At 46.6% G+C, this 17,483-nt stretch overlaps 1 protein-coding gene across 1 annotated transcript; it reads left to right on the plus strand.

The window, feature by feature from the left end:
* The first annotated feature begins 9,532 nt into the window (after positions 1–9,532).
* Positions 9,533–13,580, plus strand: LOC119337602 (cingulin-like). Its single transcript, XM_037609764.1, has 3 exons — positions 9,533–9,938; positions 11,602–11,727; positions 11,837–13,580. Exons 1-3 carry the CDS (start codon positions 9,648–9,650, stop codon positions 13,352–13,354), a joined length of 1,935 nt encoding a protein of 644 aa, XP_037465661.1. The 5' UTR covers positions 9,533–9,647; the 3' UTR covers positions 13,355–13,580.
* Positions 13,581–17,483: the final 3,903 nt, after the last annotated feature.

Here is a 17,483-nt window from a genome sequence, read left to right on the forward strand (position 1 = left end):
CAATTCCTTGTCACCTGAATACCCCTATGGATAATTCTCGCACTTGTCGAGTAACCGCTTATCCCCAGTTGTTCATGTGTTTCACGAAAGTCTTCAAAATAATATTCGATCTTCCGAAAATCCTCTGGAGCCCTTGGCTCTTGAAATTCTTGCTTGCTTGCATTATGGTTAATCCCATAAGTCTCGTAGTCTTAATGACATTCCTTGTCATTATCATTTTGAGTCTGTTGACTCAATATTCTGCGAATACACGCAATCATCATTGATCCTTATAAATTACCTTTCCGGTTGAGCTTCCATTCTTTTAACTGGAATTGGTTCTCGACCAATCCAATTGTCGTCGATTGTACCCTAAGGCTATTCAACTTATCCATCCCTAATCAGAGCATTGCTTTTGATCCCTTGTTTGGAAATCATAATTCCTTCACATTTGACAATTGAGTTAGTCAGTTGTTTCTATAATCTGATCTCCTTGCATTCTTCTTCCTCTAGTTGAGTACCGATACTCTTATCAGATCCTTTGTGGACCATCAAGTCCTTTATTGGATTGTTATCCGACAGTGTCCTTCACATTTGATCACCTTGTGAGTTCTTCCCCTGATACCTAATGCCTTTGTTAAGTTGTATCCTCCGCTTGGCCAACCATACTCTGCTTTCGGGCTTGTGTTATTTACTCTTGAAACTTGTGGTATATGTTTCTAAGAAGCCACTAAGGGTTGAACATATGCTTTCTCTAGACCGTGTGAACCCGAAAGTTTTCACGAGTCATACTCTTCTGGTGCTTCGCCAGATAAAATTTCAACACTGCAACTTAATCGAACGCGAGAAGTGGAGGAAAGGTTATGCATTTGGAGAAGTGGGAGTCGACCTTGAACTTTGTGTTCATGCCCATGGACGCGATGTATATCCTATCATGGAAGCTTCTTGTAATAATAACTATTTCCTTGATAACTAACATATGTTATCTGTGAATTGATCCCTTGCAACCGTGGTTCCAACCATGATTGTTCTTCTTTGATTCCATTTCTCGGACAAGTTAAAACCATTGTCTTCTATGGATCAATACACCAGTCCAACCTTTACTTTGATCTTGTGTCGAGTATTACCCCCCCGGTATCTCGAGATTATCATGGAACTGCATAACTTTTTATGAGTTCTTCATCAAGTGCTACCTTCCCACCGATTCCAATTTTTTTTGTGGGCTCTGAGTTATTGAACACTCAAAGACACCGATAACTGAACCGAGTCCGCTTTTCGGTTCAACAACTCTTCAGTAAGCTTCTATAAGTACGAGTTGGTACCCGATCACGCCATTCCTAGCCTGTTTGGCTATTATCATTGTCGTGACGATTCTAACTGTGCTACCGGGTCCTTATTCTCGGAGCACCAATTTTCGACGATGAACTAACCTTATGTCGATCCTCATCGTCATATCATTTCGCCTTGAACAACAAGCTTGGTTTCGAGTTTGTGTCGTAACTGTGGTTCCAATAACCTCTTGCTCATCATTCCTTTGACTTGATGTCGTCGCTGATTGACTACATCTGCATGAAATCTCTCGACAATTGTGTCGTGATCATCATCAACCTTATGAGCTCTTCCAGGATATCAATTGAATTAATAATGAGAAATACCATCCTTGCCCTCGATGATTGGTGTTATCAGCGACAACATTATTGCATTCCCTCCAACACAAAACTTGTTCCTGTATTGTGTTGTACCTTGAGTTCCTTGCTATCCAACTTATGTTATATTCTACCGCGGAGTATTACCATCTTTGATGTTAAGAATGTTGTGAGGATTGCTCCACCTCTTAAGAATTCTTGCTATAATGATACTTCTCACCATCACCATTCTTTCTTGGTCCTCGTGTTGATTCCAACCGGGGTACCCACAAGTGAACGGTGTTGTTTGGATTATGCACTTCTAGCAACCCTATTGCTTTGAAGTTAATGATCGATAGTTCATTCTAAGTCCTTCGCTAATTGAATCACCATTCTGACATTGGTCGTGCAACCCAATCCACATTTCGGGCGCACCTTTCAACCAATGTTTAATTGTGTATGTTTTCCTCGAGCATACTTCCTTATATCATTTGATCTGACAAATGTTATCTCCTTGTTCACCTAATGGTGGAAATCCATCTTTTGGGAATATCGGTGAATTGCCGTTGAGTTCACCAGACACCTCCTTGTCCTCTCCTTGGTTTAATGATGAACTATTGTTTCAGGAACCCGCTCCCATAGTTCATTTCCCGAGAATCTTACAATGTCATTTCGTCGATATGTGCCGCAGCTTTTCTTCTCGGACATCCTGAGTCTGAGGTATCCTGACACCAATCGGATCTGAATCTCGGTCAGATACGATGGTTGGGACATTTTCCAAGAGTCATGATGTTGATCCTTTGATGACCCGGTAACATGATGTCATGCCTGGCACCCCCCCCCTCGGCTGGAGGACCAATCACTATAGATTCCTTTTCAGCAAGGTTATCCGTTCATCCATGGGGAAATTGTAAGACTTATTCTACAAGTTATTCCTGATGGATCCTTCGTGTTTCCAAAGTTTGATCTTCACCTGAAGACCATGTCAATTCTATCTCGAAGCATGTCTATGGTACTCCGATGTTTCAACAAGAACATTTGAAGCCCAATGCTAAACATTTCTTGCTCAATTATCCAAACACCGCTGTATGGATAATGTCATGAAAATTTCTCTCCCCTCACCTAGAGGCTTTTCTACTTAATATCATGTCATGGTTATCATGTTCTGCTTGTCCTTGGGAAGGATATACCCCTGAAATAGGTGTATAAACATTTTCCTTTCCATTGTTCTATTTGATCTGATGATCACTTTTTCCTTTCCATTGTTTTGTTTAACCTTTCTTGTGATCTATATGATCTAAGCAGTAATGTTCTCCTGCTTATGTAAACCCCTCGGTGTACAACTCTGTCAGCAAGACCCTGTTACTATTGTTGAAAACATTCCGGTAACCACCGATGGACGAGAACTTTGCCTATTGGCCCGCCTCGTTCAACGAGCAGGAAAATGGTTCTCTTCGTCCCTCGCCCTTGGTACCAACGTTGTTGCTGACATAGCTGACATGGTACTCCCTGACATGCCTTGCTATCATGACCGTGCAAGATGTCACTGCTCCTATTTTAAAAAAAAAGAACCACATGGTGGGCCCATAACCCACAGTTTCACAGGATCGAAACCTGACTCTCCTATACACCCTGTTGCCAAAGTTATTCCTATAGCTTGACTTCGTATGTAATTTGCGAGCCACCTTCCTAGTGATCAATTCTGGTATCGGACACAATACTTATTCCCGTTGCTCTGAACCCCATTCACACTCTGTTTCAGGCAATGAACGATTGCCTATCCGCTTGAAACTTCTTATTGCACCGTCTTACTTTGCTCTCGATGTGTTTCATTTGTTCAACTCGAGAGATACTCATATGTTCATACTTGGGAAACCCCCAGAAGATTTTCCCTTGTAACATCCTATCGTTGTAGAGCTGCCCCTTACCTATTCGTAAGTACGATGGAGATCCCGAAGAAAGGATGACAAATTGATCATGGTGACTTGAAGCAGTGAAATGAAGACATCAACGAAAGGGATCAACTTCTTCGAAAGGGAAGCCAAGACCGAGAAGACTCGTTAGGTTTTTCGCTACCAACACCTTCGCCCCTTACTCCACCGCTTAAATCTCGGGACGAGATTTCTTGTAGTGGAGGAGAATTGTGACGCCCGGGTAATCATGCTACAGTAATTCCACGCTAATGATGCCACGTCCCCTCGGTTACTGTTATTACTCTTGCGATGGTTCAAAAACGGTTTGAATTCAAATTTAAAATCAAGTCAAACAGTTAAAGTTTTCAAAAGTCAAAACTAAAATGTTCTAAATGTAACAAATAATTCATAAGTAATGTTGGTGGAGGAACCACATTTTTATAAAATGTCTAAATGCATTCAATTAATTAAAACTGTCGGTAAAACAAATAAATAAATGTGTTGGTATTTTATAAAATACTAAACTATATTATTTGGGGGTTAAACCTTTTTGTGGCAGAGGTATAATTAGTGCTACTATTTAAGATACAACTTTTATATTTTATAAAACAAAAATAAAAGAAAACTGAAAAGAAATAGAATAAAAAAAAGAAGAAGAAAAGAAATAATAATAATGTTTATTAAATAAATAAATAATAATTAAATTAATTAATTGATTAAGGAATTAATTAAGTTAATTAATCATAATTAGATTAACCTAATTAACTAATTAGTTTAATTAAACTGTAATTAGATTAACCTAAACCCTAATTAATTTAAATAGAGAATGACAGGTGGGTCCCACTGGACCCACATGTCAGGGTTGACTCAGTCAACCCCTGTTGACTGCTGACGTCAGCATGACATCATGCTGACGTCATAAATACATTTTTTTGGATTAATTAAATAAATAATTAAATTCCAAAATTGTTAAAATCTTTTAAAAATCGTATCTTTTAATCCGTAACTCGGATTAAAATATTTTCAACATGAAAGTTGCTCAGAACGACGAGACGATTCCGGATACGCAGTCCGTTCGTCCGCCACACCCCTCTAACCTATCGAACCCGCAACTTTCCCCCTCCGGCTCCTCTGCCCGAAAACACGAAACACCGGGAATACTTTCCCGGATGTTTTCCCCCCTTCACCGGTATCACCTACTACCGCGTTAGGGCACACCGAACACCGCGTATTGCCTTGTTATACTTTGTGATGCTTTGTTTGCTCTGTATTCATTATTTCTTCCCCCTCTTCTCTCCGGTAGACTACGAGACCGACGCTGCTGCTGACCAGTTCGACTACGGAGTTGACGACCCCTCTCTCTTGCCAGAGCAACCAGGCAAGCCCCCCCTTTGATCACCAGATATCGCCTATTCTCCTCTATACTGCTTGCATTAGAGTAGTGTAGCATGTTACTGCTTTCGTTAATCCTATTCTGATGCATAGCCTGACATTGTCGCTACATCTGTTGATACCTTACCTGCAATCCTAAATGCTTAGTATAGGATGCTAGTTTATCATCATTGACCCTACATTCTTGTCAGTCTGCCTTGCTATACTATCGGGCCGTGATCACTTGGGAGGTGATCACGGGTATATACTATACATACATACATACTATACAGATGGTGACTAAAGTCGGGTCAGCTCATTGAGTACCCGCAAGTGATTCTGACGAGGGGGCTGAAAGGACAGGTGGCTCCATCCCGGTAGAGGTGGGCCTGGGTTCCCGACGGCCCTCGACTGTTACTTTGTGGCGGAGCGGCAGGGCAGGTTGTGACCACCTAGGAGACAGGTGGGCCTGGCCCTGTTCAGCGTTCGCGGATACTTAACACGCTTAACGAGATCTTGGTATTTGATCTGAGTCGGCTACGAGCCTATACGCACTAACCATCTACGTGGGAGTAGTTATGGGTATCCCGACGTCGTGGTATCAGCCGAAGCACTTCAGACGTCAGCGACGGAGCGGCGCGCGCCGAATTGGACTGGAACGCCACTAGGCTAGGTCTGCTTTCGGCCGCGTACGCAACATGCAGGTGTGCTATGGGCGATGGGCCCAGACCCCTGTGCGCTTAGGTTTAGACCGGCGTGCTGGCCTCTCTGTTTTGCCTAGGTGGGGCTGCGACGTGTTGATCTTCCGAGGCCGGGCATGACCCAGGAAAGTGTGTCCGGCCAAATGGGATCAAGCGTGTTGGGTTATGTGGTGCACCCCTGCAGGGAAGTTAATCTATTCGAATAGCCGTGATCTTCGGTAACAGGACGACTTGGAGTTGTACCTTGACCTTATGACAACTAGAACCGGATACTTAATAAAACACACCCTTCCAAGTTCCACAGACAACCCGGTGATCGCTTTTCCGCAGGGCGACGAGGAGAGGATCGCCGGGTAGGATTATGCTATGCGATGCGACCGGAGATGCGCTTGGAGATGCTACCTGGATATGCTACTTGGAGATGCTACATGGAGGACTTCAATCTACTCTCTTCTACATGCTGCAAGACGGAGGCTGCCAGAAGCGTAGTCTTCGACAGGATTAGCTATCCCCCTCTTATTCTGGCATTCTGCAGTTCAGTCCACTGATATGGCCTCCTTATACATATACCCATGCATATGTAGTGTAGTTCCTTGCTTGCGAGTACTTTGGATGAGTACTCACGGTTGCTTTCTCCCCCCTTTTCCCCTTTCCTTTCTTTTTGGTTGTCGCAACCAGATGCTGGAGTCCAGGAGCCAGACGCCACCGTCGACGACGACCCCTACTACACCGGAGGTGCCTACTACTACGTGCTGCCCGCTGACGACGACCTGGAGTAGTTAGGAGGATCCCAGGCAGGAGGCCTGCGCCTCTTTCGATCTGTATCCCAGTTTGTGCTAGCCTTCTTAAGGCAAACTTGTTTAACTTATGTCTGTACTCAGATATTGTTGCTTCCGCTGACTCGTCTATGATCGAGCACTTGTATTCGAGCCCTCGAGGCCCCTGGCTTGTATTATGATGCTTGTATGACTTATTTTATTTGTAGAGTTGTGTTGTGATATCTTCCCGTGAGTCCCTGATCTTGATCGTACACATTTGCGTGCATGATTAGTGTACGATTGAATCGGGGGCGTCACATTGCTGCCTCCTCCTCCAACCCCGCTTCAGTGGTAATGGCCACATGCATCTTCATGTCAAGCGCATCTGCCGTCGCTCTCGCATCAGGCGGCGTTCCATCCCTCGTCGTGTCGGTCACCACCCGCTTGAAGAGCCCATGAGGAGACTCCGGAACGGCGTGCCTGCGTCCACCATGCAGTGAGGCGAACCATGTGCTTGAGATGCCCATCACCTGTTTGACATTGAGCCTCTACTCCGCCACCAACACCATCCAGGTCAACAAGGTGCCCCTACCCGAGCTTGTTGTATCCCCAGTACGATCTACAACCTTCTCCTCTTCCACCTCCATCGCAGTAGTGTCCGCCTCAGATGATTGAGACCTCGCTCTAGCTACGCCCACCATGTGTTCGACCGAGTGCCCAGGAGAAGGAAACAATGCAACACGGTCCACGCCGACTCCTACAGCAGCACCACTAGCATCCTTGACCAATGTCGTTCATGCTACATGGGAGGTGAGTATGGAGGTCAATTCCATGACTCTGATGGATGTATCCATTCCGGCTCCTACACCCACAGAGATCACAACCACTGAAATGCTACATCCCTTATTGGATATCACGCTTGGCAAGCTCCTGCCAGACTCACTCCTATAGATGATAAAGGTTATGGTGCAAACAAGGAGAAATTATTCTTTGTTGTTCAAGTGCACAACTGCGACCCTGTTATTAGTTTGCCTCACGAAAAGTCATGGAATACTAGATGTTTCTACTCCTGTGCCTGGATGAAATTTGTTAATAGCAAGGGCATATAATAGGAGTACAATCAGCGGAGTACTGGTTCCCAATCCAAGATAGGTACGAGTCGTGTTCTCTTAGGAAGCCACATGAAGCTAGAAATTATTTTCTATTGTTCAAGTGCACAACTACGACCCTGTTATCAGTTTGCCTCATGAAAAGTCATGGAATACTAGATGTTTCTACTCTTGTGCCTGGATGGAATTTGTTAACAGCAAGGGCATAATAGGAGTACAATCAGCGGAGTACTGGTTCCCAATCCAAGATAGGTACGAGTCGTGTTCTCTTAGGAAGCCACATGAAGGATCATACTATTGCCGAGAAGCTCCTGATACACGATCTGCTCGACTCAGTGTCATTGCTTGCTCTTGATGGCTTGCCATTGAAACCACCATGGCCATTATTCTTATAGCTCAACAAAGGAGTTCCAGCGACAATAATTCTAATGCCCAAGTTACGTCCATTTTCTTGGTTTGGTGATTTTGATGATTGTTCTCATGCATATGAAACCCTCACTTAATTCTGCATTCCTTGGGCCTTTATGTGGAAGTTGTTACAAGGTTTTCCTGCTCGGCCATGTCGCTGTTGTAAGTTCCTGAAGATTGATAAGCTATGACAGTATTTCATTTGCCTAGCCGAGTTGCAGCCCTCGCATTATTGGGAGCTATCTTTGCTGCTGAGTGATAATAATCAATTGGGTTTTCCATTGGTGCAATGGAAAAATGCCTGGGCACATTGTCATGCACCAGGGAGTGTTTGGTCCCAGTCTTGTTATACTGAACATGATTGTTCATATGGTTCTGAGAGTTTACAGTGGAAAATTGCATGGTGTCCGAGTTTTGATATACAACCATGGTTGCCATCATTGTATTATGAAGAGGATATTGGTAAGAGGAAAATTATGAAGACAATTTGCAGCATGTTCGTTGGTCGTCATTCTTCTTAATCTCATCTATAATGCAGCTGATTAGTGTACTCGACTGTCGCCATCATGTGCAGCCCAAGCATGGCGGGGACTACTGTACTTTTCAGGTGCTGCGGCCACCTTGGCCACCACTGATGCGAGCAGGTCTCAACAACCCTGAGCCACAGAGTACTTACAGTTTGAAATGCATCCTTATTGCAGTTATGGATGATCTGTTCTTGATTGTAAGGCACTTGGATGGTGGTAACATGTTCAAACAACAACACTCTCAAGCAATGCTAAGGGTGCATTCTAATTGTTTGGAGCTCGTGATTGATGGTTTCTTGCAAGCTTGGTCTCTCATGCCTCAGTGGTCATATTATTCAAGGAGCTTATAATCTTATACAATGAAATAATTCATGGTTAATTGCAGTGATCTGCTACTTGGTGATTGAGACAGGAGGATCTCTTCATGTCTCCAGGGTTGAGCTGATGTCCTGTTATGTGCATCCTAATGAGACCTGCGGCTTCCAATTCTTACAACTAGATTGGGAGACACCTTTTGATTGGGTTCAGTCTGTTGTACAAGTGCCTTGGAATCCCGGTGGTTTTGCTTGGATTCGGCTTGAGGGCAAGCCGAATGTTATGAAGGGGGGGATTGTCAGCGACTTCCCCTGTCCTGGGCTGGATTATGAACCGTTATTGGGCTAGGCTGGATTATGAACCGTTATTGGGCCTTGGGCCTAAGCAGAAGCTATCAAAGTTATCAACTACATATACACAACGGACGACCGCGAGCAGACTTGGTTGGATCGGAACGGCGGCTTCAGCCGAGGCGTGTGTGTGGTTGTGTTCTCGTCTCCTCCTTGTACTGTCCATCTTCCTCCATTGCTTTTCTCATTTGATTCCATTGATTAGCATTGAGTTCCTTCATAGATGAGTTGTAATCTCCGAATTCAGTCAATTAAGCAGTGAGATCGTCACATTTATCCCCTAAAAATGATCATTTATACTTAAAAAACTCTAAAGTTTAAAGTTTTTCAAAGGGGTTATTGAGTAGTGAGATCCTCACATTTATCCCCTAAAAAAATGATCATTTATATATTTAAAAAACTCTAAAGTTTAAAGTTTTTCAACGGGTGGACAACTAGAGATGCAAGTCCCAACTAGACCGTGGTCCTTTCTTCATTGACTGTCTGTCCACTCCGTCCCACAGCCCCTCTCATTTCCCTCGCCGCCGCTCCTCCAACGGCTCTCCTCTCCGCCCCCATGCTTACACCGCCGCCGGAACCCTAACCCCCACAATGCCGCGCCCCACCACCTCGCTCCGCGCTCCGAGCCGCCGCCGGCGGCTTCTGAAAAACCCCATCGCCCCCGCATCCGTCAACTCCTCCTCTGCTACCAGCGGTCGCCGAGGCGGGCCCTGTACCCCGAAGCTGCGATGGAGCGTCAGGGAGAGCCAGGAGGGCGTCAGCGAGCAGAAGGCGCCGAGGGCTTCGTCCGTGAGGCGGTTAGCGGCCGCGTTGTGGCGCCTGTGGCCGCCGGAGGAGGCGCCCGCCGCAGAGCACCAGGGAAAATCTCGTGTCGGCCTCGAGGTACATAATGCCATCCCTATGACATCTTCTCCAATTAAGAAAATGCTAAACCCTGGATGAATTATAGCCAACTGTATGCTCGAATTATCGCTAATGTCGTCGCTAATCTGGCGTACCGGAGGTGAATCTAGGACACCGATGCCCGCATTAAAGCGCGCTATCTAGTGCACTACCGTACAACCATCCGTTCTTGCTCGTGGCGGACAGCAGTTAATGGTCGGCCGTTGAGGCGTCGGGTGCTACCAAATCGAAGCATAGATCCCCACATTTATTGGTGTTAGCTATGCGAGCGATCGTTGGGAGTGGCATTAATTGGCCGCCCGTCCATGGGCGCATTTCTTGTGAGCTAATCTTGCACCTCACATCTACGAGGGGGGGGGGGGTGTCTAGCATTGAACATTAGTGTATGCATGTACCTTGTCCTTGCAAGGTTCTTCATGCAGGAGTTATCGGTTTGTCTCCTGGTGTTTATTGGTGCATCACTTTATTGGGTGCTTAGAGCAAGTGCAATAGGATGATGTAGGCGGGTCATAAGACTTTAAATATTATATTTTTGATAAGATGGAGGAGAGAGAAGAGAAGCAGACTACCGATTAACAGCCGGCTGTAGCACGCGCTCCTAAACACTTTGTGAAAATGGGAAGTGGGCCATGTATCAATAGAATGAGCAGTTTTAACATGCTCCCTCTTACCCCCTCTTTTCACATGAGAGGTAAGAGTATATAATACTCCCTCCGTCCCGGAATACTTGTCGCACAAATAGATAAAATTGGATGTATCTAGAAGTAAAATACGTCTAGATACATCCATTTCCATGACAAGTATTTCCGGACGGAGGGAGTAAATCTGAGCCATTGATCTCACTAATCAGTGATCAGATTAACTCTTACCTTCTTACCTCACGTGTAAAAAGAGGGGGTAAGAGGGAGCATGTTAAAATTTGCCCAATAAAATAGTACATATTCATATGCAACTATTGTGCTTTCCGGCTATAAGCTTGACTATAGATGATGTGGTAAGATCGTATAGCCAGCAGTTGGCTATACTATTAACCATGCTCTTAGTGGTTGCTATCACCTCCCCAGGTGGTTTAGTGTAAAGTACTACTCTGTGATTGTGACAAAGAGGAAGTTTGGGCTGAGAAGTTTCCTCTCACCATTTTCTCCACTCATGTTGTATTTTAAAGTGAAGTGCCTAATTCTTACAATGCGGTAGAAAATTTCTCACGGTCCAGTTAGTTAATTATGTAAATTGCCAACTATATCTAGTTTTCAGCTACCATGTTGCTGCAGTCGATTAAGTGAGCAACACATTCTTCCTTGTCTGTTGGGGTTCAGAAATATCTGATCAGTGGGTTGGCTTGCTGATTTAATTCGGAGGGTGTTATGCGGTCCACTGAGACTGTTCTTTGCTGAAAAAGTCTGGCTGATCCCAAGCAGTGGAACTGCCAGAGTTTTATCGGCACATCTTTATATAACTGTTGTCTTCGTATGCTATGTGTTCTCTTTACTGAGAAGTTATGATAAATCTTAGATCTTTTTTCATTTAGCCATATAACATCTTGCTGCTCTGACCGAATGAAAATGAAGGATGATTGCTCATTAGACTTTGACAATTCGTTGCTCCTGTACTCACTTCTTGGTCACATTTGCTTGTATGGCAGTTTATACCGAGACATCTGCAAGTCCAGCTTCTCAGGAAGGATCATCTTGGTCACAAACATGGTCTGAAGATTGAGACTTCAAGCCCCAATTCCATTTTGGAGCAACACAGCGGAGAGCTCCACAAAGTAATGCTAGAAATTACTTCGTTAAGCTCCTGTGGCTTTGACTCATTCGCGGCTTGCTCACTGGCACCTAAACTGGTGCATAATTAATTTTGTGGATTTAATTGTGTAGGTTAAACTTCATCTCGCCTCAGCTTTGATGCCGATCACCGGCTTGGAGAATGCAACAAAGTGTAAGTCTGAGAGCGTACAGGGGGGTGAATTGGATGGTGCCTATGTGATTGCCAACCAACTTGATCTCATTGGAAAACAGCAAGGGCAAACTCATGCTAATATACTCCAGATGGAGCTCCAGCGTGCACAAGATAGGGTGGGCAAGCTAGAAGCTGAGTGTGTTTCAGCTAAGAAGCAGCTTGACCGCTTGTTGGAGAAACTGAGGGAGGGGAAATCAGCCTGGCGGAGGAGAGAACACAAGAAGGCCCAATCCATTCTTGAGGATATGAAGGCAGACCTCGACCATGAGAAGAAGAACCGGAGGCAACTAGAGAACATTAACTTGAAGCTCGTTGATGAGTTGAAGGAGGTCAAATTGGCAGCCAATAATCTGTTGGAGGAGTATGACAAGGAGAGGAAGACACGGGAAATGACCGAGGAGGTGTGCAACAAACTGGTGAGGGAGGTCGAGGAACAAAAATCCGATATTGAAGTCTTGGAGCGGGACTTTGTGGAACTGCGGGAGGAGGTGGATGAGGACAGAAAGTTGCTACAGATGGCCGAGGTGTGGCGGGAAGAGCGGGTGCAGATGAAACTTGTGGATGCAAGGCTCACTCTCGAAGACAAATACGGTGAGCTAAGCAAATTGCAACAGGATGTTGAGGCCTTTGTCGCCTCTTTGGGTTGTGCCAAGGGAGACAGCAGCATCCTAGTAGGAGAAGCAGAGAAAATTATAAGGGAAATTAGCTTGGTGAGGGACCTGGAGGTTCAATTCAAGTATGAGCCGCCTGCAGCATCGGAGGAAATATTAGCCATATTCAAGGAGCTCCGCCCGAGCCAAGAGCTCGGACGATGCAAGGTGCAGAGGTCTTCACTAGATGAATTAGAAATTCAACAAGCTATCGGCCAAATGGCTGATGTATGCCTGGAGAACCTAACCAATCGAAGCCCTTGCCAAGACAGTGAAATAGAAGATGAGAGCAGCTGGGAGACTACAAGCCACCAAGACTTTCAGGGTTCAAGCTTTTCACGGAACGGGAATGGAAGCGAACCTTCAGTCAACAATGTATGTGACAGAATTTCCTGGACGAGTGGAGACAATTCGGAGGTCTGGCAGAATGACGTGAGCAATATCAAAGTTGTGGAGCACGAGAAGAAACAGTCGGCAATATCAAAGTTCTCGAGGCCTTGCCCTCGGAACAACCATGAAATCCACCAGGTGGATGTGGAGGTGGATCTAGTAAACTCGTTGAACAGACGTATGTATTACGACGCTGGCGAAGCTGCAGATCGGGGTATGGGACAGAGCTCCCCGAGCATGGGACCATGGAGCTCGCCGTCGCCGGACTCGATGAACCGTGGCTTCACAGGCTGCATGGAGCTGGTCCAGAGGCACAGTCTGAAAGCAAAGCTTCTAGAAGCTCGAATGGAGAGCCAGAAGATCCAGCTCCGCCGCGTGCTCAACCATACAACCTGAAGCTGCGGAGAACTCTTGTCACCTGCAATTTCATTTAATCTACGCCATGAAATAAGTCCATCTCTTGTAACGTATAGTGTACTACACAGTTAGCCGTACGGTAGATTCCTATGCTCATCTAGCCCTAGTTCAAGTGCCACTACATTTGAAACAAATCTGTAGTAATGCGTCGTCATTGATGTGATCTAACGACGTCGTGAGAGGTCATGGCCTCCTCCATTCCTCACTCCTGTTAGCTGGTCAGGCTCGGCCACCTTGCCACCCCCACAATGTGAGAGAGATGGAGAGATACGAAGAGCAAGAGGTGAAGGGGAGAGACTCTTCCGCATCCATCCCTTGTCCCTCTATGTTGCGCGCGAGGGCCAACGGCGCTCCACTTTCCCCACCCTCACCGCTCTAATTTTCCAACCCTCTCTTGACTGCGGCCTGTTTGGATTTTATTCACCCATCATCCTCTTCGCCGCTGTAATCAGAGTCCAAGAGGAATGGCAATTTTTCCAAATGGTATGTTTTTTTGCCAAAGGTAATTGATGTAGGGTAGAACCCTCCCGCGAAGAACATGAGGAACACGAGGGAGAAACACGGAAGAAATCACTCAAACCAACAAGATTCGATTACACATGTGCTAAATCCTCAAAACACAAAGAGATACACGATCAACAAAGGACGATACAAGTAACAAGTTCTTCTTCGGAGGAGGTCTTGAGGGGTCTTTCCGTGAGGGGTCTTGAATCCACTTGGGGGATCTTCTCCGTAGAGGTCGTGAACTCCGATGGAGAAGGGATCAAGTGGAGAGCAAATCTTCTCAAATGAGCTACTACTTTGCTAACCCTAAAACGTCGGTGGGAGAAGAGTATATATAGTCTAGGGGGTGAAAGGGTACACGGGCTTCGGCCCAAGTCGCTGCGCGCAGGCAGGGTCGAAAGTTCTGGGCCAGGTTCCGGGGAGGGTCCGACCTAATCAGAGAGTTGGCACGGTCGGGGCTGGTCTGGTTTCCGGGGGCCGGAAGTTCCGGGCAGGCCGGAGGTTCTGGGAGCTAGACGTTCCGGGCGAGGTTTCGGCCGTGTTCCGGGCTATCCAGAGAGCTGGCACTCCTAGGCATCGTCTGGAGTGAGAGGGCCGAAGGTTCCGGGCTGACCGGAAGGTCCGGGGTCCGGAGGTTCCGGCCTATGGCCGAAAGTTCCGGGCTTGGCAGAAGCTCTGCACAAGTCTTGATGCTGGCCGTGTAGTAATTAATCTAGTTGTAGTCATAATAGATCACCTAGATAGATTATGTTTAGGAAAGATCTTACGTAAGGTAAACCGGACGTGCTTGTACGAATCCGGATCGCGTCGTGTTGGTAGCCCGTCTACGCTACGAGTTGGACGTGACAAGTCGGTCATGTATCCTTTATATACTAGAGAAAAATAACGAAAAGGTGCAAGTCACGCACCGCAAAGACTAGTTTCTTCTGTCCAATATTCATTGCAAGGTTCCGTCGTAGTTTATGTCAAGAGTCGCCGGCTACACACACGTACTAGCAGAATCGATCAAGCTGCTTGCTTGCTAGCTTATCTAGCTAGCTTGCAAGTCCGTGCAAGAGGGTATTTGATCTAGCCAGTTCAAAAACCAACAATTGGTATCTAGAGCCTCGACGATCTACAATCTATGATGATGGACAGCGACGCTGAGTCAGTCAAGTCCGGCAACGGTGGTTCCAAGGCGAACAAGAACGGCGACAAGGTGAAGAAGGCGGCAAGTCAGCAACCAGTGGTGGCGGAACGGGCGGCGCCAACGTACTGGCGCATCACAACATCCCCATACAGTACCCGATGCTCACCGACGCCAACTGCGGCGTGTGGGCAGTGAAGATGAAGATCATTTTCCGAACCCTTCGAGTGTGGGAGGCCATCACGGACGACGACGTCGACAAGGAGTGCGACGAAGGTGCCATGGCCGCCATAGTCCAGTCTGTGCCAGATTCCGTGATGATGACATTGGCGGAGTTCGAGACAGCAAGAGAGGCGTGGAACACACTCAAAGAGATGAGGATCGGAGAAGATCGTGTCACCAAGGCTCGGGCACAAGTGCTAAAGCACCAATTTCACAAGTTGCAGATGGAGAAAACTGAATTGGTGAACGACTATGGCATGCGTCTGACTACATTGGTGGGAGAGATCCGCGCGCTTGGTGCAAAGCTCGAGGAGACCGAGATTGTGGAGAAGTTTTTCAGTTCGGTGACTGATAAATTCACGTACATCATCGGCACGCTCGAGCAGCTTTACGACATTGACGACATGACCATAACGAAGGCGATCGGACGCTTGCGGACATGGGAAGAGAATGTTCGTGGTTGTCGGAAAGGCAAAGGAGGAGGTGGTGACCAATTCATGTACTCACGCGCAGATTGGGAGTCCCCAAGTAGCAAAGGAAGGCGTAACGTCAGCGAAGGCTCAAACAACGCGAAGAGCAGCGGACAAACCGGAAAAGGCAAGCCACACGGTCGTGGTAAGGCAGACCGATCTAAAGAGCGGAAGCCACGAAACTTGGATATGTCCGAGGTCAAGTGCTATAACTACAACGAGATGGGTCACTTTGGGAAGGATTGTCCGGAGCCTAACAAGCGCGAGATCAAGGCAAATTTGGCGAAGCAGGAAGATGAACGTCTAGGTCTTCTGATGGCCGAAGTTTGTGATCTCGTTCAAACAGCGGTTGTGAAACCAAACCGGAAGGTGCTACTTCATGAGAAAAAGGTAACACCAAAGTTATCCGAGAGCCAGAACGTGTCATGGTATCTCGACACGGGTGCCAGTAACCACATGACGGGGTGCAAGGAGAAGTTCCTCGAGCTAGAATATGATGTTCAAGGCTCGGTCAAGTTCGGTGATGGTTCAAATGTGGAGATTTGCGGGCAAGGTTCTGTCCTCTTCGAGGGTCTCACAAGAGAACATCGCATACTCACCGGAGTGTACTACATCCCACGGCTTCGCAACAACATCATCTCTGTCGGGAAACTTGATGAGAATGGATGCAAGGTGGATATTGAGAACGGAGTGATGACGATCTTCGACAACCTCCGAAACGTGCTAGCGCGTGTGAATCGCACGCGGAACATGCTCTATATCCTCAACCTTGACCAATCTCAACCGGAGTGTTGGCTCGCCAAGAGTGATGATGATTCATGGTTATGGCATGCTAGATTTGGACACGTACATGTCGTAAGATGGAGATGGTATCTGGGATGCCGTTTATCGACCATGTTGATCGAGTATGTGATGCATGCTTGGTTGGAAAATAGCACCGCAGGCCGTTCCCTTCTCAGTCTACCTATCGTGCAAGTGATGCACTCGAGCTGCTCCATGGTGATCTATGTGGGCCTATCACCCCAGCAACTCACAGAGGAAAGAAGTACTTCTTCCTTGTGGTAGATGACTACTCGAGACATATGTGGGTCGTTCTCCTACGATCTAAAGATGAGTCGTTTGAAGCGTTCAAGAAGCTAAAGGCTGCAACGGAGATGGAACACAAGCTGAAGGTTCGTGCTCTACGGACAGATCGTGGCGGAGAGTTTATGTCAAACGAGTTCAACTACTACTGCGAGAAGATTGGCATAAAAAGGTTCCTCACGGCACCTTATACGCCACAGCAGAACGGGGTTGTTGAAAGGCGCAACCGAACCATCGTTGACATGGCGAGAAGTTTACTCAAGAGCAAGAACTTGCCGGGGACATTTTGGGGAGAAGTTGTCTCGACGGCGGCCTATCTTCTCAACCGGGCTCCAACGAAGGCAGTGATCGGCTAGACTCCGTATGAAGCAATTTACGGACGTAAGCCGAATGTGTCTCATCTACGGACGTTCGGGTGCGTGGCGCATGTGAAGACGGCGGAGCCGCATCTCTCAAAGCTTGCTGATCGTAGCACCAAGATGGTGTTCATTGGATACGAGATGAGTTCCGGCAGCAAGGCATACCGCTTCTACGATCCACAAACCAAGCGTCTATGGATTTCACGCGACGTCGTGTTTGTAGAAAACCAAGCGTGGAATTGGAGCACAGCAGCCAACGACGGATTTCCAACTGACGATGATGCAAGGGAAGACGTCCAGGTGGTTGGCAAGACACCCAACCAAGGTGACCGCAATGGCAGTGC

Source organism: Triticum dicoccoides, chromosome 7B (assembly GCF_002162155.2).
Source record: "Triticum dicoccoides isolate Atlit2015 ecotype Zavitan chromosome 7B, WEW_v2.0, whole genome shotgun sequence".
Classification (NCBI taxonomy): domain Eukaryota; kingdom Viridiplantae; phylum Streptophyta; class Magnoliopsida; order Poales; family Poaceae; genus Triticum; species Triticum dicoccoides.

Bases quoted from the DNA above. Each gene is read 5' to 3' on its own strand.
- LOC119337602 (XM_037609764.1), top strand. From the start codon at position 9,648: ATGCCGCGCCCCACCACCTCGCTCCGCGCTCCGAGCCGCCGCCGGCGG. The intron at 9,939-11,601 runs GTACATAATGCC...CTTGTATGGCAG, and splicing joins AATCTCGTGTCGGCCTCGAG to TTTATACCGAGACATCTGCA. The intron at 11,728-11,836 runs GTAATGCTAGAA...TTAATTGTGTAG, and splicing joins ACAGCGGAGAGCTCCACAAA to GTTAAACTTCATCTCGCCTC.